This window comes from Lichenostomus cassidix, chromosome 4, assembly GCF_008360975.1.
Source record: "Lichenostomus cassidix isolate B80296 chromosome 4, HeHo_3.0, whole genome shotgun sequence".
NCBI classification, from domain to species: domain Eukaryota; kingdom Metazoa; phylum Chordata; class Aves; order Passeriformes; family Meliphagidae; genus Lichenostomus; species Lichenostomus cassidix.
This window is the reverse complement of record NC_139484.1, coordinates 20,474,954-20,499,726: the sequence shown is the minus strand read 5'-3', so window position 1 is coordinate 20,499,726 and position 24,773 is coordinate 20,474,954. Positions and strand designations below refer to the sequence as shown.

Genomic DNA, 24,773 nt, shown 5'->3' with positions numbered 1-24,773 from the left:
TACAGTGTCATAACCTGTCTTCCGGTTTGACTGTGCAGTATTCCACACCAGGAAGACACATTAAATCCTTTTCTTTTCCATTAGGTCCCTAACTGCCATGTTGAGGACAATATGAAAGAAATGGCACAACCTCTCTTGCACTGGCTGTAGGGTTTTGGTTTACCTTGTGTTGTGTCACTGCAACAGATGCCATGCAGGTTGCTGAAAGCAGGAATCTGTGCCTTCGTGCAAACAAATGGGGACATCTTATTTCCAAGTGTGATTCCTGGGCTGTGCACAGAGGTGGAAACGAGTGAATGTATAAGTAGGTTGCCTCTTGTTTGCTCCTGGGATGGAGATCTGGATTTTTGGACATGAGCCAATTAGTCCTGTAATGGGGTTTTGTGATAATCCTGTTTTCCTCCAAACCACAGATATGCTATAACCAGAGAAAATTCTTTAAATAGTCCTTTAAAAGACACTTGAAACACTTGTTGCATACTTTTTTTGCCCTGATCAAACAGCTCTCCTGGTTTCTGAGGAAGCTACTGAAGGTAACCACCATTGCTTCTGTAACTACAGGAGTTTTCTAATTCAGGTGGTGTGGCAGGTGAGGTTATCTTGCCTCAACAGGGAGTGTGTTAGTATAATCCTTTAGAAAGTTTTTGCAAACACATCCTACTCATCCTTAATTATATAATTAAAAAGTATAAGCATTAAAAATCCTTCTAAATACATATTTAAATCCTAAAGGATCTCCTTAGACTGGAGTATTACACAAGATAGAGAGCTTAGCAATGAGTTGTACTAAGGCCTGATACATTACAACAATTATGCACGTTCACTTTATTAACTATCAGTAATTGTGTTGTGAGTAGTGCACCTGATACTTAAATTTAAGCAGCTTTAATGTACTTGCAAACTGTATTTCTGTGTAATAGACAAGGCAAACAAAACACAGGGGAAAGGAAGAATGGGGTTTACAAGGATAAGACCAGGAACAGGGGTGCAGAGACAAAAGATACTGAGACACCTCAGTCTGACTCCAGTATCTGCTGTGCAGTAGTACCCAGGCACGGATTCCCAAAATACCATAAGGAAACTGTGGCATTTTTCCAGAAGCAGATTTCCCTGGGAAATCTGTGACTTTGGCCAAAGTGAGCACACGCTGCTGCTCTTCACCTCACCAGGGTAAGCATCCTCACAAATAGCAGTATTTTTGTGTGACTACAGCTGCTCTTTTAACTCTCTGCATAAAGACCTGCATTTGGGGAGCTGAAGGTTATGAATTCAAATCCCAGTTTCCACTTCCAGATGAGTGTATACATTTGGCTGGAAACAATGCTTGCTGTCTGGATGTATACAGCCATGGATCATTGCAGCAGCACAAGTCAATTAGCCTTTGTGACACTCTGGTGTCCTGTGAAATAATTTTATGAATACTTCAGGGGATGTTGTTGGAAGGATGGTGCTGAGAACTACAGGGCACAAGGGGCAAGGCCAGCAAAATAACCACCTTTGGCACAGGTTTCCAAACACTTCTGTGTTTGCAGACACCTGAACCTTTCTGCATTTCCTGGGTCTCTCCTGGGAAATTCAAAGGATCACAATTAACCTTTCCTTATTACCAAGCACAGAAAGCAATAGGGGAGCCTCTCAGGTGACATGATTCATTTGAGCATTCCACTGGTGTCTGCAATCATAGATGTGTTGTGGAAGTCAAGGCAGGGAGAGCTGAGCCTCCTAATTAAAATAAAAATGGGGCCTGTAAACACATTGTAAAGGCAATAATACACAGTAATCTTCATTTGAACTGCCATATAGGAATCAGGCTGGTATAAGATAGATCTCCAGTCATTCTTCAGTACTTCCATTTCACTGGATGCTACTCTGTGAAGTAACAAAAGACTGCAGGTGGTTACTCTATATTAGCAACTAAATATTTTGGGGGTTTTGGTTTGGTTTGGTTTGATTTTTTTGTTGATTTTTTAAACATTTTTCTATTTTTATCCCCGAAACTCTAAATGAATCTCTCTTGAGTAATACTGACATTTTGTAACTTTTTTTCCCCTAGCTTTAAATTAAAGAGACCTCTTGTCTGTTTTTGTTTGGTTTATGGGTTTTTTTGCCTTGCCCCTTTTGGAAGAGAAAAGGTTTACATGATGAACACCTTTTATTTTTATTATTACTAGAAATTTTTAAAAAACAACAGGTTATTAATGTCTAGTTTTAAAATTTGTGATTTGAATTTCTCTCTAAGGAAAGCATGAGACATTTTTTAAAACCTCATCATTCTGTGTTTTGCTTGGTTTTTTAGCTTTTTCTCCCCAGAGAGTAATATAATAAGTATAAAAGTTTAAGAAGTACAAAATGGCATCTTCTCTGAATAGAAGTAAGTATAAGTAAAAGAAAGTATCACTTTTTTCTTTCAATTGCCCCCTGTGCTCAGTTTTGAACTGTAAAAGAAAGTTTTCATTTTACAGAAAATTTAAAGGAAATAATAGTGATTTTTCTTCCCCTCTATCCACTGTACTTTCCTTTCCTTTTCAATGTTTTTCACTGAGGACTCTATCTGTCACATTACTTAATGTTAGGAGGTGAAATTAATGTAGAGATTAAGTGTTAGACATGTGGGAGACTTACAGATAGGAGTAAATTTAGAAGAAAACAAAATCCTTGAGAGAGAGAACTGAAGATGTTATTGTTTTGATACTATTAGACATGTCTTAGAAAGAAATTGAGAAAAAAAATAGGACAAAATTAAATGAGAATAAACACTAAACTGTACCACAGTCCAACCATGAATTAAAAACAAGACTTTGTCATTAAAAGTTTAGTATTGTACAAGTTTTGATAATAAATTATTTCCAGGGACAAGCAAGATAATTATTCTGTTTGACAGTCCCATGCAAGTCTCATTTACAAGGATTAGTTCAGTTGTGGGGTCCAGGTTGGAGAATTACCACAGTATGTTGGGAAGAGTTTAATTGACAGCTACAAAAATTCAATAAAGTTGAAAAATTGGGCCTTCGAAGAGAGACTAAGAAATTTTGTTATGGTCCAGCTAGAAAAAAATGAAGATGAAGTGACACACAATAATTTTAAAAATAACTAAAAAGGGATGTTATAAGGAAAAGAGGACTCAGACTTGCCAATGAAAGAGAAAAGGACACAAAATCTAGCCTGTAGATTTAGGTGAAATATAGCTGGCTCCCTCAGAGGGCTGTGCCAGGAAAAGCCAGGTGGATGCTGGGGTGAGGACTTTGTGGTGGCAGACAGTCACCTTCTGTCTTTCAACTCAAGCAGGCAATGGAGGGCACCAGGAGTTCAGCTTGCAGGGCAGGAAGAGAACAGCACTCATGCCATGGTATTTTTGTGCTGATACCCCAAAGCTGTCCCTAGTCAGCAAAATCTAATTACTTAGTTTTCCTTCTTATGAATCCACAGGAGAGCAAGGCAGTTTTCAGCAGACCTGGCAGGTAGAGCTTGACTCTGGCCCCACTTTATTTCTGTAGGAGAGGTTGTCAGGGCGTGCAGAAATGGCTGTCCTGGTATGGTTGTGCTGAGATTTGGAATCTCTCTAGTAAGAAGAATTTAGACATAATGAAATCAACTGTGTTCCTTGCAGAAGAATGAAAGCAACCTACCAGCAATCCTGAGTCTCAGTATTGATTCTGTTCTTATATTTGCAGTGCTTTGAAGCTGCTATGGTCTGTTGGTTCATTAAGTTACATTTACAGGTTGTCCCTAAACACTGGCTTTTACATAGTCTGCATTTTAACACTCTTTAAGTGCACATTGATATGTTCTGTCCTCTGTGCAAACCACAGTCAAAGAAATCCCTTTTCTGCAATGACTAATGAGGTACCAGAGTGGTAAAATAAACAGAAGGAGGAATTACACAGTGTCAGGAAGCTAGACCAAAGAAATGTCACCTTCAGAGAAGCAGCAATGAGAAATGACCTTTCACTTTATTACAGTGTGCCAAATTTGGTTGGGTTTAGACAAGAACCTGCAATTACTGAATATTTAAAAGTGCACATTCTTACTCATGGAGAAGTCAAATAGAGTTGGGGGGATTTATGTCACAGAAGCACATATGATGAAAGATGGGTTTGACACGCTGACAAGGACCATGACTGAGATTACAGTTGAATTATGCAATTAGATTTTATTAACTATACATATTATTAAGGACTTTTCATAACAGAGGAAAGGATGTCAGGGTCCTGGTGATTGTACTGACCTCTTATGCCACTGGGAAAGATGCAGAAAGGCTTTCAAAAGAGCAATATAGTTCCTATTTAATCTTTAAAAAAGAAAGAAAGGTCAAGGAACCATTGCTGCTACTTTATTTCTCTCAAGTCTTCACCAAGGAGACATCCCATTTTAATGTGCATTGCCTTAGATTTATATATATTAGTAAAATATGCATCACTGAATCATTATATACTTTTGAATGCACTGAATTTACAGCAGAACTTATAAAGTGGTATGTGCTTGTGTATGAATCCTCAAAATTATGTAACTAACCTCTGAAGGTTTCTCACTTTAATTCATTTCTGACACAAAAATAAAAAGAAAAAAGAAAACCCTCCAAAAGATTGCTTAACATCTCTGTAAAAATGTCATATCCACAAAGATATTCACTTACCATGCCAAAGAAAGAAAAAAAGTGGCAATTTATATTCATAATGTAGTTTAATTTAAAAATTATATTCATAATTAAAGATAAATAAATGAAGGTGACAGCTAGCTCAAGACAGGTAGAGAAAAAAAAGCCCCAAACAAAATTGCGAGCACTGGTGTAAGTACAGAGAATTCTTTAAGTCTACTGGTTGTGCTCCAACTTTGGTAGGAAGCCTAATTGTTCCCTAAATTTTTACTTCCCTTCCAAATTGGGAGTGACACTCCCAGAGCAGGTGCAGCCCAGTTCTTCCCATGGCAGATGCTCAACAGCAACTGTACCCGAGCTGGTCCCTCACCACCAGCCTGGCCTGGCTTGTTTCAGCAGCTACAGCAGGACAGCCTCCAGTCTGCTCCACCCAGAGCTGGATAAAAACCATCTTCAGTCAGGTAATGGAATGAAGCCTTTGGGATTTAGGAAGTGCCTGTGTCAGTGCTGCAGTACACCCTTATCTCAGTCCTTTGGGAATGTCTGTCTTACGATAATCTTCAGTTATGTGATTGTTGGTTTTTGCAGTGGGATGCACAAGTTTGTCTTCTGGGCCTCTCTCAGAGTCTGCTCCTGATCTTCACTCATCTTTCATATCCAGGCATATTTCTCCCGATCCATTCCCCATGTTTGGCTGTAGCTTTTGCTCTGTGTTTCTAACTAAATGGATTTCTCTCCTCTACTGCATGGATCCCTACAAGTCACTGATGTATCCAGGACCCTTTTTCACTCCTGGTGTCCAGCAAACTGAAAGTGACCACTATAAAGAATGTCCTTTTCAGCTGCCAGAGGTGTTGGGGCTGCACTGTGGTCATGTATTCCATAGTATGAGTTGTCCAGTCAGCCCTCTAAGTTCAAGCATGCAGTAAGGTTGGAATTTTCTGAGCTTTTAGGTATTTCAGTTCTAACAGTTTTCTCTTGCAAATAATGAAAAACAAGATATCTAAAAGAAACCTAAAGGCTGTTAAAAGTTATGTTAGAAGCGTAGGTAAAAATTGTGCCACAATTCAAAGAGAAAACAAGGCATTCCAAAAATCCCCTGCATGGCTGAATGTGCAAATTATGTAGTCCATATAAAAAATATGAAGGCTTTTAAGAAATGGAAAGTTTTCTCAAATGAGAATGGGAAAACCCATAAAAATGGCAGCCCAATTTCAAATGAGAAATTAAGAAAGCTAAAAAGAATGTGAAAAGAGTCTTGCAAAGAATGCCGTAGCTGAGAGTAGAGAAATTTGTAAATGCACCAAAAGCAGGAAGCCAGCTGAGGATTAGTGGGACTACACAATGTTCAAGGTGTAGAAGAGGCTGCAGCAGATGAAGGAACCTCAGTATGAACTCTTTCAGTTGTTTTTTTTACAGCAGAAACTGTCTCATTACCAATTCTGATGCCTTCCTTGTAGCAGGTTAGTCAGAAAATATAGATCAGTTTGAAGTAAATACATGGGATGTGCTTATCAAAATAGGCAAGTCAGAGGTCAGTAAGTCATCAGGACAAGACAACATCCACCCAGGAGTCCTGGAGGAACTCAAATGTGAAATTTCAGGACTGCTGGCCATGATGTGGGATGCAATAACAAAAAGGCACTGTGTTGGAGGGTGAGTGTACAGGCATGTGCCAAAAGGCTCTGGATGGGATCCTGAGAGCTACAGAGCAGTGAGCCTTACTCTCATTCCTAGCATAATGAAGGAGTACCATCTCTAATAGTAGTGGTAATAATAGTGATAATAAATAAGATCAGTGAGCACATGGATAAATTTGACATGTTGAGAAGGCATCGGGTTGGCTTCTGTGAGGGCAAATACAGCTTCACTAAGCTGAAGTTCTTTGATGGTGACAATAAGAACATGGACAAAGAGGACAGATTGGACATAATGTATTTGGATTTTCAAAATTCCTTTGCCAGGATTCCAAAACATGGAATGGAATGGAATGGAACGGAATGGTTCCAGCTGGAAAGGAAACTATATCATCCAGTCTGGCTGTCTGAGGTCCTTCCAGAAAGTAGAGTTAGACTTGAAGAAAGGTCCTTGTATGGACTGAAAACTGGAGAAAGGAAAGAGTGGGGATTAATGGGCGTTTCTCAGGATGGAAAAGAGTTGGCAGTAAGGTACCCCAGAAACCAGTCCTGGGACCAATTTCATTCAGTATTTTCCTCAACAAGCTAGAGAAGAGAAGGCATAGTAAAAATTCTGGGTTTGAAGATGATATTAACTGATTTGCATCACAACTTTTAGCGTTGATAAGTGTGATTTTATGAAAAATAGTCTAACCCTACTTACATGATGTTGAACTCAGAACTGAGGTGCTAGACTCTTGAACTCAGGAATGAGATTTTGGAGTGATTGCTGTCAGTTCTCTGAAATCATGAGCTCAGCGTTCTGTGGCAGCAAACAAACAAAAGCGAATGAACAAACAAAAAACAAACCCAAGGAAAGTACTGAGGACAAATGGGAGGTGACATTCTGACACCATACAAAGCTGTGGTGCACCCTGTATTCAGTGCTGCCAGTTCTGCTTTCCACCTCTCAAGAAGGAAGCAGTGGAAGCAAAAAAGATACAGAGAAGGTCAGTCAAAAAGCTTGTAATAATGTAGCAACAGCCTTGTGAAGAGAGAAAAAACAGTGATATTCTTCATTTTGGAGAGAAGGATGAGGGGAGATGTGATAAAGGTTTATAAAATCACAGATGTGATGGATTAGCTAAATTCTGCCTAGTATCAGAAAGCTCAGAAAGGAATTAGACAGCTTCATGGATAGGATGTGCATAAAGGGATGCTGGAATGATTATGCAGGAAGGTAACCTCTAAAATCTCTGCAGCAACAGTGGATTCTGGAGCAGTAGAAGAGGAATACATTGCCAATAGTTGCCAAATTCACATGCCCTCCTGAAACAGCTTTTCCTTTTGTTGTTATCCCTCTGGCTTCTCTATTGTGGGCTAGGCATTAGCCACCACCAACATCCCACCCCCCCCAAACTTCCCAGGGAGAAAGGTCTAAGGAAAAAGTCAAAAAATAAAGGAGGAAAAAACCCTACTGTTTGAGGTGCAATAACAGCTCCAGGTGAAATAGCTTCAAAAAAGTGGGAAGGGGTATGAGGGTCAGAGTATCAATAATAGATAGATAGAGAAGTGGAGGGAAACACGGGGAAAAAAGCACCCAGGTCTGCCTACTACTCCCTGTGGAGCTACAAGGAATGGAAAAATGAACAGTTGCCAGAGCACCCCCTCCTCCCCATTTTTTTCCCTGCTGTCAGAGACACAATAACAGAGTGAATGGATCATTGGTCCTACCCCAGAGAATGTTTCTTATGTTTGAATGGTCTTTTATTGGAGGCATTCTTGGCCATCCTGGAATTCAAGGAAAGAGTTGTGACAGGTTCTACAGAGACTTCCTGCATGATTTGTTTCTCTGTTTAAAAAAAAAAATCTTTAAAGCATGGTCTCATTTTCCAACTGAAATAGAAAACTATAGGGTATTGGATAGAAGGCAAGTAAGACATAGAAGAAATTACTAAGGGAAATATTTAGGATAGATATAAGAATGTAAAACTGCATCTCACATAAATCAGTGGTTTTTAATCCTTTTTGATTTCCAGTGTAGGTGTATGGCAAATTTAACCTACTTAGAATAGATTTGCTTCTTTGAATTTCCCTTTCCATTTCCCTTAGTTCTCTCTGAGTTTTGCAGACCACAGGTTGATAAGTATTACAGAAAAGATACCACCTTGGAAGTTACCTATTTCTGGATACTTTCTGCAAAGTAAGAGCACATCTGCATGGACACTGACCAGGTTGTAATACCAATGGCCACACTGTAGTAACATTTCTTTTGTAGAGCTGAGTAATTGTGCAATGCATAGATGACTTTGGGTCTTAAGTTTTTTGGCAGATGCTCATCTCTTTGGAAAAGAAAGGGAAGGCTCCAAATCTTACATATCATCTCCCCCCACAGTGCATCTGTTCAACTCAGACTTGCAAGGCACTGGGTTGTCATCATTTGTGAAAGTGTCACAAACCCAAACAAAAAATATGAAATAATGACTGCATCTATTTCCCGGTGTGTGATACCAATCAAATTGTGAAACAGATCTTCAGCTACAATAAAGCAACATAGATCTGTTAAGACAATTTCATTTACAGGGAATGAGAATTTGGTGCTGTACCTTGTATGTGAGAAATAAATGCACTTGAAAAAATTTTTTGAAAAAATTAAAAGGAAGATACAACCCTGTATCTTTTGCTGTCCAACAATTATGCAAATATTTTTAATAGAACAATAGAATATTGCTGGAGACCAGTTGGTAAAGAGAAGAATTGCATAATAATTTGACTGTAAAACTAAATTCTATAAAGACATGCCACACATTAATTATTTTACATCACCCACTTTCCCCGGACTAGAGCACACAGGTCTGACTGTGAAAGTACTAATACAGAGTCCCAACAGTCCTATTAAGAGACAAAGAAAGAGCAATCTGGTTAGGCTATTTTTTCATCTTAATACTACTGTCTGATCACTTTATAATTTTGAAAATAAAACCCTGTAAGAAAATAATACCACACTGCTAGAATAAAGATTTACAAAACTTCATGATCCTGATTCCCATCTGCCTCACACCCTCTGTAGTCATTTTGGCCTGCAAAATTTTATGATGTTAATCTTGTAGATTGTTATCCCTTCTTTGTATAAACATTAGTGTCCTCACTGAGGTAAGATGGTAAAATCGGGTCCAGGGGGCCTATTTGTTTCTATAATACATTGAAAAGTGTGTGTGTGTGCACCTATAACTTCTGAATGCTAAAATCAACATTGTAAACTGGGAGGTAAATTATTCCCCTTTTTCTTCTATCCTTGCCACTCCTTTTTGTTTCCTTTCTTTCCACAGCTTTTATTTTTATTCCCTATTCTTATTTTTCTCTTCCTATTTCTTTCTCCATAGCTACATTGCTTTTACCCCTTAGTATTGCAGTTGTTCAGAGTTATTTTGAAAGTGGACAATATACTCGCTATTGCATCTCAATTTCATTTAGGACCCAACTGAGATCAGCACTGAATCTGAACATTCCCTTACAAGGTCTAAGGAATACAGCCCAACTGTGCATGACTAAAGGTATTGTATTATGGAGCTTTGTGTTTAAGCAATTATTTTAATTTTTTTCAGATTAATTTATTTATCATTTGAATTGTAATTTGTGTGAGAAATTTTATGGACTGAAAATGGAAAGAACACAAAGGATGACTGCTTCAGAGGGCTGGTTGTTCACAGCCCTCACCTTTGTTTCATACATCAGTGTGCATCTTTTGTAATCATATATATGAGATTCCTTTGAAGTATATCCCTGAACTGGTAAGTGAGATAACCAGGGACTTCTGGAATCCAGAGAGGTGGAGAGGCATGAGGCAGGCTGATATACAGAGGCTGGGACAGAGCTGGCCAGTCTGTGCCTCAAGCTGCATGTGGCTCTCTAAGTATTTAAATACAACTCCTGTGCTGGTTGGTGTGGGGGCTGGGGCATAATCCCTGCCCTCAGAAGCAGTGACTCAGCAGGAGCTTCCAAGGCCAGTTTTAGGGATTTTCTTGGCCTCTGCCTGTTTGTCTAGCAGAGCCCCATTCCTCAGGCAAACTCTGCAAGGCCATGATATCACCCTGAACCATTCCCACGGCCGCATTGCTCCAGAACAGGATAGGTGTCTTAAGACTTTAAACACAGGGAAGTTTCTGATGAGGTGTCTGGAGAGCTGAGGAGATCAGACATTATGGGAAAAGACTGTGAAATAGTCTGATAGGTTATGTTTTTAAATTACATCTTTTCCTCATTCACAGTAAATTTTTTTCCAAGCCATATGATCCTCAAATTACCAGTACAAATGGGAATACAATTAATAGCAGTACCATATATTTATAGGGAGCATCACATTTTTTGTGCCAGGAAGGCATGCCTTTTATTCTATTAAACTGAGCAAAAGTCTTCTCCTGGGCCTCGTCTTCTCTGCATGGTGCCATCCTTTCAGGAATACATCATCATCAGAGTGCTTTGTCCCAGTGATGTATTACACTAATACATCTGTTGCTTTAATGATATATTAGTGTAATACCTTATCAGAGTGATGCATACCAATGATCTATTGCTCAAAAGGTGGTGCCATTCAGGAATGAAAGAATTCATGGACACAGTCAGTATAATTATACAGATAAGTCGACATAGATTATGCTGGAAGCTGCTTTCATGGAACCAAGAACACCAGTACTATGCCAGCCTACTTGGTGCCATTTTCTAGTGCCATTGCACTGGATTTGTAATGCTGAGGTTGTTACATCTCTTTTAAACCTTTTAAATATACTAAGAGCAACTACCATTAACCTTGGGTCACTGTGAAGCAGAATGTATCCAGTTACATTATTTTTACTGTATGGTAGTACAGTACTTACTTACCCGTAACCACATGAAACCAAGTAACATTAACCTCCAAATAGCCTGAAGAACACACCATATCTCATTATAATAATCTGGGCTTCATCCTTTGCCTGACTTTAATTATTGTCCATTCTCAAATATTTTCAATTACATGACAGTTGAACTACTTCAGCCTGTCATTAACTGTAGGCCTCTTTAATCTCAACCTTCATTTTTTTTACCATCACATTTTTTTTCATTACTTTAGCCACTGAAAAACAGGTGAAATCAGCCTCATTTACATTGTTTTGAGTAGCATGTTAATTAAACATTTCAAAGCATCATCCAGAGATTGTGTCAAAAAAACCAAGTTCTATTCCCTATTTTTTAAACTTTTACTGTAAAGAAGGGGGAAAAAAGTGAGACAATATAAAAAACTCTCAAAACTCAGATCTTTTTTCCCCTCTGCCTTAACTTCTTCACTAATTGGGTCCAAGCTGCCTCACTAATTGGGTTTCCAAAGAGAAAGACAATCAGAACCACATTTTGCTTGTGGAAATTTACCTGAGGTGTAAAGTATTGATTCGCTTATTTACATTTCCTCTAAATATGCTTTACACCAAAGTGTGAAGAATGTTGCAGAGAAGAAAATTAAGGCCTCCAACTTGTTTCAGAAGTTCATCAGAGCAGGGAAAAGTGTGTAGGTAACTCTAGAATTTTTGCCAAATAGTCCAGCGTGAAACAATCAGTAGCACAAATAAGGGAGAAAAGGACAGGCAAAATATTTATAGAATGTAAATACTGGGATTTTTCTTTCCTCTTCACTTTCTCTTATCTTCAGCTTCAGTGACGATAACACTTGCTAGTGACAAGTATTATTTTAATTTGCAGGAAGGGTTGCTAAAGCAACTTTCAGGAATGTATGTAACTGGGTGGCAAACTGAATTCACAGAAGCCTTAATGGGGATACAGTGTGATGGATGCAGGACATCCTACTTGTTACATTCCTAATCCTCCAAGGTCACTCAGCTGATGTGTGACCTTCCAGTTTAGAAACTTCTGACCCAGATCTTTCTCCTGCCCCATGGGAAGATGATTTAATTTGGAATTCCTGGGTGGGGCTGTGCTACCTGATCTCTGTCAGAGGTGGAAGCAGCCTGCTGGCATGGCAATGTAGGAAGTATGGCTGCAGCAAATAGCAGTTCCTTCAGCAAGAATCCATGACAGTTTTATTCTGATCAAGAAACTAGCAAGTTACCCAATTTCATCTTGGCAGGGTGGAGGGGGAAAGGCATCCTCTTTATCTGGCCTGAGAAGCCATAAACCCCAGTAGGACTGACCTCCAGAGCCAGGCTAGCCAGTATTTTATCTGAAAGTATAATTGCTCAAGTCACTGTAGAGGGATATTTGCAAACTTCCCTGCACTTCTTAGAGGAAACTGTTTCAATGAGTCTTTAGTAGGATTTATCAGTCCTGAAAATCTGTCGTTTCTGCGGTGCTGGCCTCCTGATCGTGGTGGGTCCAGCGTGCTTCTTGTGGCAGTCTGATCTGTGACAAAAGCCTTCCAGAGGGTGATTAGCAAACACAGTAGCAGCTAATTCTGATAAACTGCGGGTGAGCAAATAGACCTTTGTGTAACTTGCCTTGTGTGCTGAGCAATTGGAAGGGACAGATTTGGGATGGGAAGAGAGAAACTTAGCAGGTGGGCTTGTGACACTGTTGCTCTGCTTGTGTTCTTCCTTACCGAGCTTATGCGATACCATACACATTAACAGCTCCTGACATGTCGTGTTTTTAGGGTCACAACAGTCAGGTAGGGGGTGTGTTAGTCTTTTCTTAAGAGATGGGCATCTGCATGGAGAAAGAGAATAGAGGGAAATGCTTAATAGTGTGCAAGAGCCTAGGGGACTGCAGGCAAAGTGTGTGGTCTCAGTCAGCATGGCTCTAATGGCCATTCAGTCCTAGGCAGCCCTTGTTTTCTGCTTTAGAGGTGCAGTTTGTAGGGTCTTTGGGAACCCATCTGAATGATGAGTGACTCCAAGTTTTTGTTTTCCTGAGTTAATTTTAGCAACATCTGTTTTCCAGTCTTGTTCACTGTATGCTACTCAAATGCTTTTGCTAGTGTGGTGCAGAAAAGGAGGAATGATGGACAAGGTGGGTGGCAATTGCTTAGATTTGCTCCCTCTGTACTGCCCCTGAATGGCAAATCACTCCATGTTACTGGGCTGTGTCAGATTATGTGTGGACACAGCATTCCTGTTAGTTAAACACCATCCATTTTAGCCAAATGGCATTCCTTTTAGTTAAATGAATAATAATTTATTTTTAAGAGCTGGAGTTTGCCTTTAAGCTAGGTTTAGGAACCTACAAATTTGTTGTTTTGCGCTGAACCAGTCTTTCAGTTCCCTCTGCAGTCCACAGAGAGAGCAAGGTTTCTCTAGAGAAATTTGTCCTAACTTCCACAGGAAGGGGAACAATTGCTTAACTGTCTTTTGACAGCAGGTAACCTAGAAATCTAGGTTACATTAAATGATTTTCTATCATACTGAAGATTAGCAGAATTTGCATTTGTTATCCACTGCTTAAAACTCCCCATGCCTGCTATCTTCCACTAATTTCAAAAAGTTTTGGAACAAAACCTGACACTGCTGCATGTCTGAAACTCTGTCAACAGCAAAGTGGCTCGATTAAGCGGAATTGGTTTGGGAAGGGAGAACTGTGGGGTGACACTCAACCTCTGGCAGGTTACCTGTGTTCCTCTGGCACAGGCAGCTGTTTACACTGCGCAGTCCCCAGCAGAAGCTTAGTGTATCACCCTAAGTTTTGTGTTCTTAAATTAGGGAAAAAATGAAAAGAAGCCTTAAAACAATAAGCTTTCAAATCTGAACTGGAAAATGGTAATGCAGAAAGTGAAACCAACAGAGCAGAAGGAGAAGGAGAGGGTGGCAGGGCATCAGGAATGGGCCAACAGCCGTTTCATCTGGACCAGGAGCAGCTGAGTTTGCCTGGCTGTGTCTTAACACCTGGGCTGCAAAATGCAGTGACTAAGGTGAAGGTATATGATTAATTCTGCTGACTCTATTATGGGAAAATTGATTTCTGGCAAAGGGATGGAAAGAGCAGTTGGGGGCAGTAAAATGCCTCAAACCTTGGAACAATTTGCTTTCGTGCATGAGAGCTGGAGTCATTATTCTCCATGAGCAAGACCCCAGCTATGAGCAGATCAGTGAGGATTTTGTCACTGATTGAATTGGGACCAGGATTTTGCTAATTCATGACTAATTAGTAATCACAGTAAGTAATTACTAATTGTGGCAAATGTGCAACAGTTGTGTTGCTGCTTGGAGTGGAGCTGTTTACTTCGGGGTTGGGCTTTTTTTTGGTGTTCCAGCATGGGAAGCAGGGCTCATAAATCCCTGTATTACTCACCTTTAAAAGGTGTGACCTAAAAAATAGGATTTGGCTGATGAGTATGGATGCATGGAAGGACCATTCAAGCAAAGGAAGGGTGAGTTCTTTCTTCTTCAGGATCTCACACACTGCTTGCTGACCTAAGTGTACTAAATAACTGCATAAAATATTTGTGGATATGTACTCTGGTATGGTAGGAAAAGCTGATTAAAAAACAGAAGAAAGAACTTTAGTAGAAAAGGGCTTTTCTGTAAAATGGTGGCACAATGTCAGAGGTAAATACAAGCATTCTCATTTCATGTTGATGTGATAGCCATTTCTGTTTATAGATGCTCCTTAGGGAGAGTTGTTGTTTTTTTTTTTTATTACAGATGTTTTCTGTCCCTAGCTGGTTTCTAGAGAACTGTGATAGTCAGTAAAAGATGTATGAGCCTAGAAAACAAGCTGGCAGATCTGGTGGCTTTATCGGGACAATTGAAAAGAAACTCAAACTTTAAATTTATGCCTGTAAAGAAGTCTGGGAAAAATCTGGTTTGCATTTGGAAAAAAAAAATAGAACAGAAAGGTACTTGGTAGGATTTCAACATCAGGGTTTGATCTACTGTTTTCCTTAGCACCCACTCCTCAAGGGGAATTGAGGGAGGGGGGGAAAAAAAATAAAAATAGTTGGGGTGCTCCACCAAAGGGAGGAAAAACAATACTTTGATCACCTGCACCTGCAAGTCTTGGTCAATGGATAAGCAGCCTGGCTGCCACCTGAGTCTGTGTTGGAATGAATCCTGGTTTCCCTCAGAATGAAACTCTTATGCATGGAGGGGCAGAATGTCTGGTGACCAGGAAAACTTCCCTGAATGAAGATACAGACTGACAGGAAAGTAGCTGAAGGCTAAAAGCAAAATTTTGTTATTTTAACTCCTTAACACTTGTCCTATACCCTTACAGCCTGTTTCCATCAAACACCCAAGAAGGTTTATTACTATTTCTCTTCTACAAAAATAAACTGAGCTGTTGTAAGTGGTGGTGGGGAAGATGCCACACTCTTTTGCTTGCCCAAACTGTGATCAGGGGCTAGTGTCTAACAGTTTAAAAAAAAAGCTGAACCCCAAACCTACCCAGCCTTCTTCCCCCAACCTAAGCCTTACCTACACCTGTGACTGCAATTAAGGGAAAAAAGCCTCAGCTGCTGTTTGGCTCTGGAAGCACCTACACTTAACTTCCATTGCTAAAAATTCTCTAAATTCCACCTGAGACTGAACCACATAGCATGCAGTTTGACCAGTGAGTGTTGCTACTCCTTTCTTCCAGACCAAAGGAGCAGAGGAGAAGGAAAGAAGCTAAAAGAAAGGTTGATGACACACAGACCTTCATACTGCAGACCACTGCTTAGTGAGCCCCAGGAGACAGGTAAGCTAAGCTCAATTTCTTTCTTGAAGGAAAGTGTGCATGTATTACCTGATATTTGGCTATGTTGGATGGGGAAACTTGTTGAGGAAAATGCATTAAAAAGTTGTAAAAATAATATCCATTTTCTGCTAGCTCTAGGCAGCTTCTCAGTGTGTGGCTGGGTTACAGATATGACTCTGAGGCACCTGAAGTCATGAGCTATGTGGGGACCTCAGTAGCCTAACACAATTCTGGATTCTGCCCTAGGGGTGAGACCACAAAAAGATCCATTTTTAAACTAAATATCTTCTGTATTTGTGCATTGTGATGCTTTCTCTCACACTAAAACATGACTGCATCAGTAGTGCTGCTCTGATGACCAGCTTAACATCAAATAAACAGGTAGAAAGTGCAGACCTGAGGAAATCACTCTGTTTTCAGTGCTAAAAGTACCAATTTTCTAGATGGTCAGTACATGGTTATCAAAAACATAATAAAAATGGCAGAACTAAAACCGGCAAGTAGTAACAACCGAAAACTTGGCTTCTAAATCCAGAATGAATTGGCAGAGTGACTCCTTTATTTCCAGTATGTGTTCTCCAATTCAGAATTTTAAAAACCCACTGATCTAGGATTGCATTGACTATCACAGACTATTGAGTTACAATGGCATAATGAGGTAGCTGACTGCGTGTTTTTCTCCTCTCTGGCACATTTGAAGTGAAAGGAAGGTATTTTAGTGTTACACATTGTATTTGCCATTACAACAGTCAAAAAGGATGTGCAAGAACAGTTAGGGAAGCTCAGCTGATGAGAAGCAACTTATTAAACCATAACATACCATGTGGACTCATCTTCATCGTAATTTTGTGTCTAGCTCTTTCTCTGATGCTGCTGTGAAGTGTGTGCATTTTTGCAGCAGTCGTTCTCTGTGCTTTGCTGGGGGTAGGAACATTCAAATACTTTGGGATAGAATTTGCAGTATCAGAAAACTTGTTTTGGCAGTTGAATGGCTAAAAGCATCAGTATTTACACATTTGACTGGTTTGAAATTAATGGGTGAAATTCATAACTCCTCCAGAGTCTCAGTCACATCTTCTGCATTAATAACAAGCAGCTCCACAGCTAAACCCCCATGAAAATGGCCCAAGTGAGAAAGCTACTGCTTGAGTAGCAGATTTTGTATGACATTGAAACTTCTGGATAAACTTCTGAAATGGGGAGGTGTCAAGGAATAGACAGCAGCTTTGGCTCACCAGCAGTCTGGTAGAGTATGAGAAGAGACTTTAAAAGTGTTGATAGATGTGCTGTTCTACTATGTAATTTTCTTTAAAACATTGCTATCCACATAGTAATTTTAATTAAGCAAAAGGGAAAAGTTGGCTGCTAAACACAATATCTTTGGGCCCATGCTCAGGCACAAATTGAGCCATGCAAATACACAGCCAACCAGATTGGTTAGTTCTAAGGTGGCATTGATGAAATTTTGGGTTGTTGTCAAGGTTTTGGGTGGTTTTGCCCCTCAATTCTTATGTTAGTTTTACTCAAATGCTGTCATTACTATATAGTAGCTAAAGGCCTGCCTGAAATTTGCTTTAATCATCTAATTTTTAGTGATTCAGCATATTTAACTTCGAGGAGCAGAAACAGTATTGCCACAGAGTATTGGGTGTGTTTCCAGGGGATTTGGTTGGTTTGGGGGTGTCTTTTTAAAGGCAATGGATTTTTTTTTTTTTTTTTTTAATACAAAGGAAACAAGGCATTTTCTTTGAGCTGACTGTGGTTGCATCAAAACCATGTAAAGAGTCACTCTGTAAGAATCAGAGATCAGGACAGAAGCGAGGAAAGCTTAAGTTAAGGTCTGAATCGTCCCAGTTGGCTGCAATATCGCAACAGAGCGGGGCATGCACACCCTTAAACTCGCTTCTGGAAGCGCTGCTTGTTGCGCTAACAACGAGGTGGTGTCGGTCCCTCTGCCCAGCCCCGTCCCGTCAATCCCCAGCGGCCACCCGGTGCCCCCTCGGGAGCAGCTGGAGCGCGGCTCCCCCGGCCCCGGCCGCTCCCCGCAGCCCGTGGGGAGAGACGGGAGCCTGCCGCCGCCCTGCTCTGAACGGCAAAGACAGGAGCTCCCCCAAATCTCGGGAAAGGGGCCCGCAGAGCCCAGGGAGTGCCTTGGCACAGTGGCACTGCTCTGGGTGCTCTGTCTCCGCTCGCCTGGTGCCAGTTTCTTCTGCTCAGGGTCATCGCGGAGGTGTGGGGAGTCTCAGCTGGCAGCCGAGTTTTGGGCTGATGTAGCGGTGAGCTTGTCCTTGCTTAGAGAGATGCAAAAAAATCACTTAATTCGGGCAGGGTTTTTAATTCCTGCACCCATAAGTTACCCCTATCTTCAGTATTGTTAACTTTATCACTAGGAGACAAGTATTGGCCTGTAACCTAACCTTTCTCCATGGGTGACTTTGCCATCTTCTGTGTGTTGGCACAGCCTGTTCCCTCAGCAGACTGTCTATCTTTTGGGAATAGGATTTTGAGTAGAAGCATTAGGATGTTGCCTGTCTTAAAGTGCTAGTGAGCAAGGCCTGAAGAGTTGCCTGGCTTTTAGGTGTGAGCCATGGAAAAAGCACCTTCCTTCCAAATGCTGACTATCATAGGTGCCTCAGCCTGGGATCTGAGCAGGTCCAGGCCCTTAAGACAGGCCTCTGAAGGCCCCTGAGGTTTCTTCAATATTCTTTTTTCTTTCCTAACCCTGTAGCAAAATCATGTGTTACCATTTTGTCTATAAGATTACTTTACTGTGCCAATAAAAACCCGAGGCTCAGCTGTACAGGGAGCAGCTAAAAGGAATATGATAGACAGTAGTATGGGAAGTCTCACTGGAGGCAGTGTCACTGAGGGAATGGAAGACTTTAACAGGGCCTGGAGAAGAGCAATTTGTCAGAGGTCAGTTTAAAAAGTATAGTCAAGCCATTTTGAAAGCCAATGGTCAGAAGAGTCTTCGTACTACAGAAAGTTGCTGAAGGCATGGCAATTTGGAGGTGGGAAAGATTTTGGTAAGGATGATTGACTTCTAGTAAATTAAGATAGAAGATTTGAATTAGATAGGATCGTCAATCAGAGGAAGAATATAAAGCTGAGGTGTTCATGTATGTTAGAAGAATGTCCTGGGTTGGAATGAAGAGGGGAGTTATGCTTCAGTTGTAAAGATAAAATGGGAGAAGCAAGGACATGTAAAGAACTGGATGAGGCAACAGTTCAGAGGTAACTTGGGGAAGAGAGAGGGACCCTAACCTTTAAATGTGCATAAATTATATATTCTTTCTTATTACATGATGGTGTGACAATTCCAGCCAGCTAAAACATTTGAGCTGTCAAACTGAAAGTCTTCAGACTTTCCTTGCAGTCTGAAATATCCTCATCTTTTTAGCTTCATTTGGTCTGGGTAATCTTTTAGGGTTTTTTTTTTCTTTGTTTCTTATTTTGGAATCTGGAGTATCTAGCTCCCAGTAACTTGCTGTACTTAATTATTTTCTGATAACTCAGAGGCACTGAGTGCATAAAGCAGGACCTTTGGTAAAAGACCATGTGTTGTGAAGGTCTCCAACAATGTCAGCAATGGAGGATGACAGTTTTCAAATTCTTATATTATCCAGTGAAGAATGTTAGGAGTTCTCAACATTTTTAATAAGTTGTTTAAAAACTTTGGAAGAGAGGGAAGTAGGTGAGGTGTCAGACTTGACCCAGCTTCCTTGATTAGCATACCCGGCTGGACAGCAGAAGTAATTATGTCTGACATGATATCACAGCTGTGGGGACTGCAGGGTTGTATGAATCATATAAGCCTGATAAACCCTAGATAGGAGAGCTTTAATTTTTTTTATACTAGAAGACCACAAAGATGTTCCATGCTATTTCCTCTTAATTTCTGCTGTAAACCCTCTCCAGAGCCCTCTCCAGAGCTGTTTTCTCTTGGAAAGCTGCACATGGGTGTCTTCTTGGCCCACTTCCCAATTGTTTTGCTATTCAGATGATGATTTTAAAGTCCCTGATTTTGCTTTTTTCCCCTTGTAAATGAAAGTACCACAGTGCCTCCCTCTTCATTTGACATGGTACAGCTCTTGTAGTGTCCACAAGGCAACCAAGATGTTTTGTTTCTGATGGACACTGTTCTTGGCACATTGGGGAAGAGGCCACCTACCTTAATGGGTGTTGAGACCAAGAAGGCTTACTCATTTTCTTAGAAGGTGCCATTCAATACATTAGAATGAATAAAACCTCCAAAATTTGGTAAAGATTTCCAAGAAAACCCAACAGCAACATCTTAAATCTTGTCTACAAGTCTACGGCCTTGCTGGACCTCTTCTCCAAAAGTCATTCACCTTGATTTTTCCCTTTTATCCTCTGCTTGATGATCTTTACAAGTGGGAGATTGATACCTTCACTGGCTAGGCAAGGAATACTTACTATTTAGGCTCCCACCTGTTTTGATTGATTCTGGCTTGTGCAAAATCCTCCATCTAGGAAATATGGAAGTACTCCTTCCTTTAAACAGCACTTCACCTTCTCTTTTCCCCACTTTTTTCTTTAATAAATGTAGTTGTTGTTTTTGGGGTTTTTTTGTTGTTGTTGTTGTTGGGAGGGGAACATATACAAAGAGATAGACTAGAAAATATTTGAGTTAATCTCTTCTTCCATTTTCAGACCCTCGATTCTTCATTCATAGAGTTGCTTTTTGATGAGGGAAGCACACAGAGGGGCAACCCCACAACTTCATCATTTCTTTGTTGCTCGAGTTGGGGGAAAAGAAGCATGTGAGAGCGTGTTCGCTGGGGCCGTGACTCCATCTGCAGGCAGGAGCGTGCCACTCTCTGCCGAGAGCCACCACGACCTCTGTGCAGCGTCGAGCCCCTTAGGTCTTGAATGACACTGCTGAAATTCCCCGGTGTTTCTCAGTGCGCAGCAGTATCTCTAGCCCTCCCAAAAGGATAAATGGATAGCGCTTCCAGAAGCTAAATGAGAATAAGAGTAATAAAAAATCGAATTACATGGGTACCTCATGAATTTTGCTTCCATGACCTGGACACCTCTAGTGCAAGCAGCCAACATGTGTGAGGGGTTATACGAGTAAATTTGTGTGCTTACTGGTGAAAGGAGAGAATAGCACTAAGGAAGTATGGCTGCAGGTTAGCGAGCAAAGAAATTAAATCCTGTGGCCACAGCTCCTACATGTCAGGGATGTGTTGATGATAATGGTTTGCTGGGAACAGCAGCCTTAAAATTCTACATCGAGATTTGTTGGTGAACTACCACAGGCAGAGTGCGTGTCCCCAACTGAAAGGCAGAGGTAATGATGCTTTGCAAATGTCTAAGGAAAAAGGCACCAAACTTCTAGTGCTTGTATTTCAGAGAGTTTAAAAATACAGTCACTCTTCTACCTGTTCTGCAGTTATAGGTTCATTTAGTTTGTATAATCTTCAGGGTAGGAACCATATTGAGGGAAGAAGAGCAAGGGAGTAAAACACCAACCACGGTTTTGGAATTATTAATGAATGTTTTCCGTTAAGCATCTCATAAACCAGTATGACTTCTAAGAATAAGTATTTGGACATTAAAGAGTTCTGGATATCATAAGAGTGTTTTTGTTGAAGAGTTCTAATAGCTAAAAACCCTAGTGGAATATTTGTGTTCTGTAAACTAGTCCCATAAAACCAGACATGAATACTGTGCTTATGAAACAGTAAATGCTTACATTACAACATTTTCATTTAGACTGGGAGGGTCGTCTTAAGATCATCTAGTCCAGCCTCAGTGCTCAAACAAGGTAAACCAAGTTGTTCAGGCAACCTCTCTGGTCAACCTGTGCCTGTGTTTGACACTCCTAATGATAAAAAAAAATATGTTTTCTTGTGTATGGGTGGAATTTTGGTCTTGTGTTCTTTGGTTTGGTTTTGGGGTGGTGTTCCGGTTTTGTGTGGGTTTTGTTTTGTTTTTTTTAATTCTGTGCCTCTTGCCTCCTATCCTGGCAGTGGACACTGCTGAGGAGAGTCTGACTCCTTCAACTTCATTCCCACCCATCAGATACTTGTACAAATGGATGAGATCCTTTGAGCCTTCCCTTCTCCAGGCCAGACAGTCTCAGTTATTTCAGCCTCTCACACAGCAGGTGCTTCAGTCCCTTAATCATCTTTGTGGCCCTGTATTGGACTCCCTCCAGTAAGTCCAGACCCTTCTTGTGCCAGGAAGCCCTGAATGAGAGGCAGCATTCCAGATGCAACCTCATCTGCACTAAGTAGAAGCTCAGGATCACTTCCCTTGATCTGATTGCAACTATCTTCCTCCCAGCGGTCTTCTTGGATACAAGGGTGCATCGCTGGCTTGTGGTTAGCTTGTTGCTTACCAGGATCCCAATATCCTTCTTGGCAAAGCTGCTTTCCAGCTGGTAGATGCCTAGGATGTGCTGGTGCCCAGGGCTATTTCTCTGTACATGCAGAACTTTGCATTTCCCCTTTTGAACTTCAGGACATTCCTCTCTGCCCACTTCTGTCGAGGTAGTACTTGTGAAAGGTAACACAACAATCTGGTGTTATCAGCCACTCCTTCCAATTTTATATCATCTGCAAACTTTCTGAGGGTGTGCTCAGTTTTCTTGTTGAGGATACTATCCTCAGCTTTTCGTGTGGAAATGAAAGCTGCTTCCCTCAAGGTATTACCTCTTCTCCTTTTTTCCTACTCATGAAGTTTTGTGCTACTCTGTGTGATTTTTTTTTTTTTCCCCACTGTTATTATTTTACTTCTTTTGGACAAATAATTTGAATCCTACTCTAAGCTACAGACTTGAAAACACTGCGTAGCCTTAGAGTTGCTGAAAAGTAGGGACTAGAAACAGTATTTCCATCAGTGTTAGCAGGGATTGAGGAAGCTAGTCTTTATTCCTGATATCTTAAAAGACAAATAACCTTTTCCTGTGTGTTGTACAGAGATGGGGAAGTACCAATGCAAGGAGATGTTTCCTACAGACCACATAACTTCATACTCAGCAGGCTGACTTGCGGCCCAAACCTTTCTGCCTGCCAGTAGGTGAGGGTTGATTACTGAGAATGTGCAGCATGGTCAAGCATAGCTGAATCCCCTGTGAAATTCATCACACCAGGCAGATGAACTCTGCTAGAAGCTTGAGCTCCTCCCCTCTCTTATCCTAATGGATTTCTTTTCCTTGGGAACGTAAAATCTCAGCATCACCATGTTTTCCTGTCTCCCAAATGCCATTCTGTCTCACCCTTCCATAAGCTGTTAAGGTATTCCACAGAGGGCACAGCTGGCATCAGTACCACTGACATCCCCCTCTGTGCCTGCCTTCCTCCTGCTGTGTCTCTGGCAAGGTGCTGTGTCAGAGAGAGAGGAGTTTGGTAAATGCACAATCCTAGATGGTGGCTGAGCTCCTTGGGATCTTGTCAGCTCTCATGGTCCAGCACAGTCTCAGCATTACTCTAGTGTTTTAACAATAGAAAAGTAGTTAGTTAATTGAGAAACCAGAATTGATTTCCCCAAGGAATTCACCACCTTGCTGGTGCAGCAGAGACTCTGCCTTTCAGCCTAAATGTAACAGCGTGTTTGAAAACTTGGACACACTTCCATTTAGCAAACAGCTGTGGCTTAAAATGCTGTTGCCTTGCTACTTAACTAAGCTGCAAGACTTCTCAGTGAAGTAGACAGGAGGCCAAATACATCCTGTTTCACCAGTTTGGGAGGTGGTTTTTCCAGGAGGAGGTAATGCCTTAAAGCATGGCAGGTGTTTGACAATAAGGCTATGCCTAAATCTTCAATTAACCAGTGACTAGCAAGCGATTAAGCAGAAGCAGAATGAGAGAGGGAGTTCTCTGGGACTTGTTCAGATTTATCTTAGACCATTCTTAGGGTGGGGTAGAGTTATTTATTTCAATGCATTTAAGTGTAGAATGTAAAATTATGCAAAAAATATCAGTATTGGAGCAGATATTTATCCTTTTTTATTTGCACATTTGTAACTGCACTAGCCCTTAGCTAAGGGTTCCAGTCCTCAGTTGGCTAAACAAGTCCTTTTCATCAGTTCATAAGAAATTGCTTAGTGTTTTATATTGTAAAATATTAATTTAATTTTTCTATATTTAATCTGTACTGGGTAAGATGTTCACTCAGACTTGGGAGAGATATTCTGCATTTCAGGTTTCTGTATACCTAAGCCCAATAGTCCTAGGGTCAATGAGTCGTTGGTTGATGGTTTTTGCTTGGATATTTGGTTGGTTTTGGGTTTTTTTTTTTGTTGGTTGGTTTGGGGTTTTTTGTTTTTTTGGGGTTTTTTTTGTTTGGTTTTTTTGTTGTTGTTTTTTGCAAGATAGGCCTATAGTAAAGGGATATGAAGGGGTGATATATATTATATTTCGTTGTACATCATTGTATTATATATAAATTACATATATAATTGTGAAATTGAAAAGCCAGCTGCAGTTGTGGTAAGAGAATAATCAAGAAACCTCTTTGGCAAATCTGAAGAAACACCCTATAGTATTTGAATAGCAACAAAATTATAGGGACACTAATGTGTGGTCCCTCTTCCGACCTATAGACAACATATTTCTGGCCTGTGAAATCTGGGATTTTATATCAGTATGGGTTTAAGGCCACCAGCTTTAAAGTGTTGATTTTTTTTTAAAAATTGAAATTAGAAGCTAAATCATCTTTCCTAGGGAGTGTGCTGTACTAACAGCTGAAAAATATAAACACCCTGGTTCTTCTGAAGAAGTATTAACGTGTTAAATTTGCACCTCAACTAGAAGCATCTTGTGCTAAAGTTTGTTATAAAGTGATGATGGCTAGTTAGTTTGCCAGGATTTAGACAAGATTCTGAGAAAACTGGTTGTGTTTTAGCAGAGACATAGGTCATAGTGTACTCTTCCTCT

General features: G+C 40.5%; 1 protein-coding gene and 1 long non-coding RNA gene across 8 annotated transcripts in view; both read left to right on the top strand.

The window, feature by feature from the left end:
* Positions 1-2,371, top strand: part of LOC146437995 (uncharacterized) — a 47,119-nt gene extending 44,748 nt beyond the window's left edge. Inside the window, exon 5 of the long non-coding RNA XR_014851629.1 lies at positions 2,297-2,371. This is a non-coding gene — a long non-coding RNA (uncharacterized LOC146437995). The remainder of the gene's footprint in view (positions 1-2,296) is intronic.
* A 2,524-nt stretch (positions 2,372-4,895) lies between these two features.
* Positions 4,896-24,773, top strand: part of ZNF827 (zinc finger protein 827) — a 124,920-nt gene continuing 105,042 nt past the window's right edge. For 5 of the 7 annotated variants that reach the window (XR_014851622.1, XR_014851623.1, XM_085058184.1 and 2 more), the window contains exons 1-3: positions 4,896-5,055; positions 9,685-9,764; positions 15,766-15,864. Coding sequence is in view for 5 of the 7 variants with exons in the window: in XM_085058184.1 (XP_084914310.1) it covers positions 9,755-9,764; positions 15,766-15,864 (109 nt within the window). In the remaining 2 variants the exon portion in view is untranslated. Of the gene's footprint in view, positions 5,056-9,684; positions 9,765-14,588; positions 14,736-15,765; positions 15,865-24,773 lie in introns of those variants that run through there. The other 2 variants (XM_085058176.1, XM_085058178.1) reach the window with 2 other exon arrangements.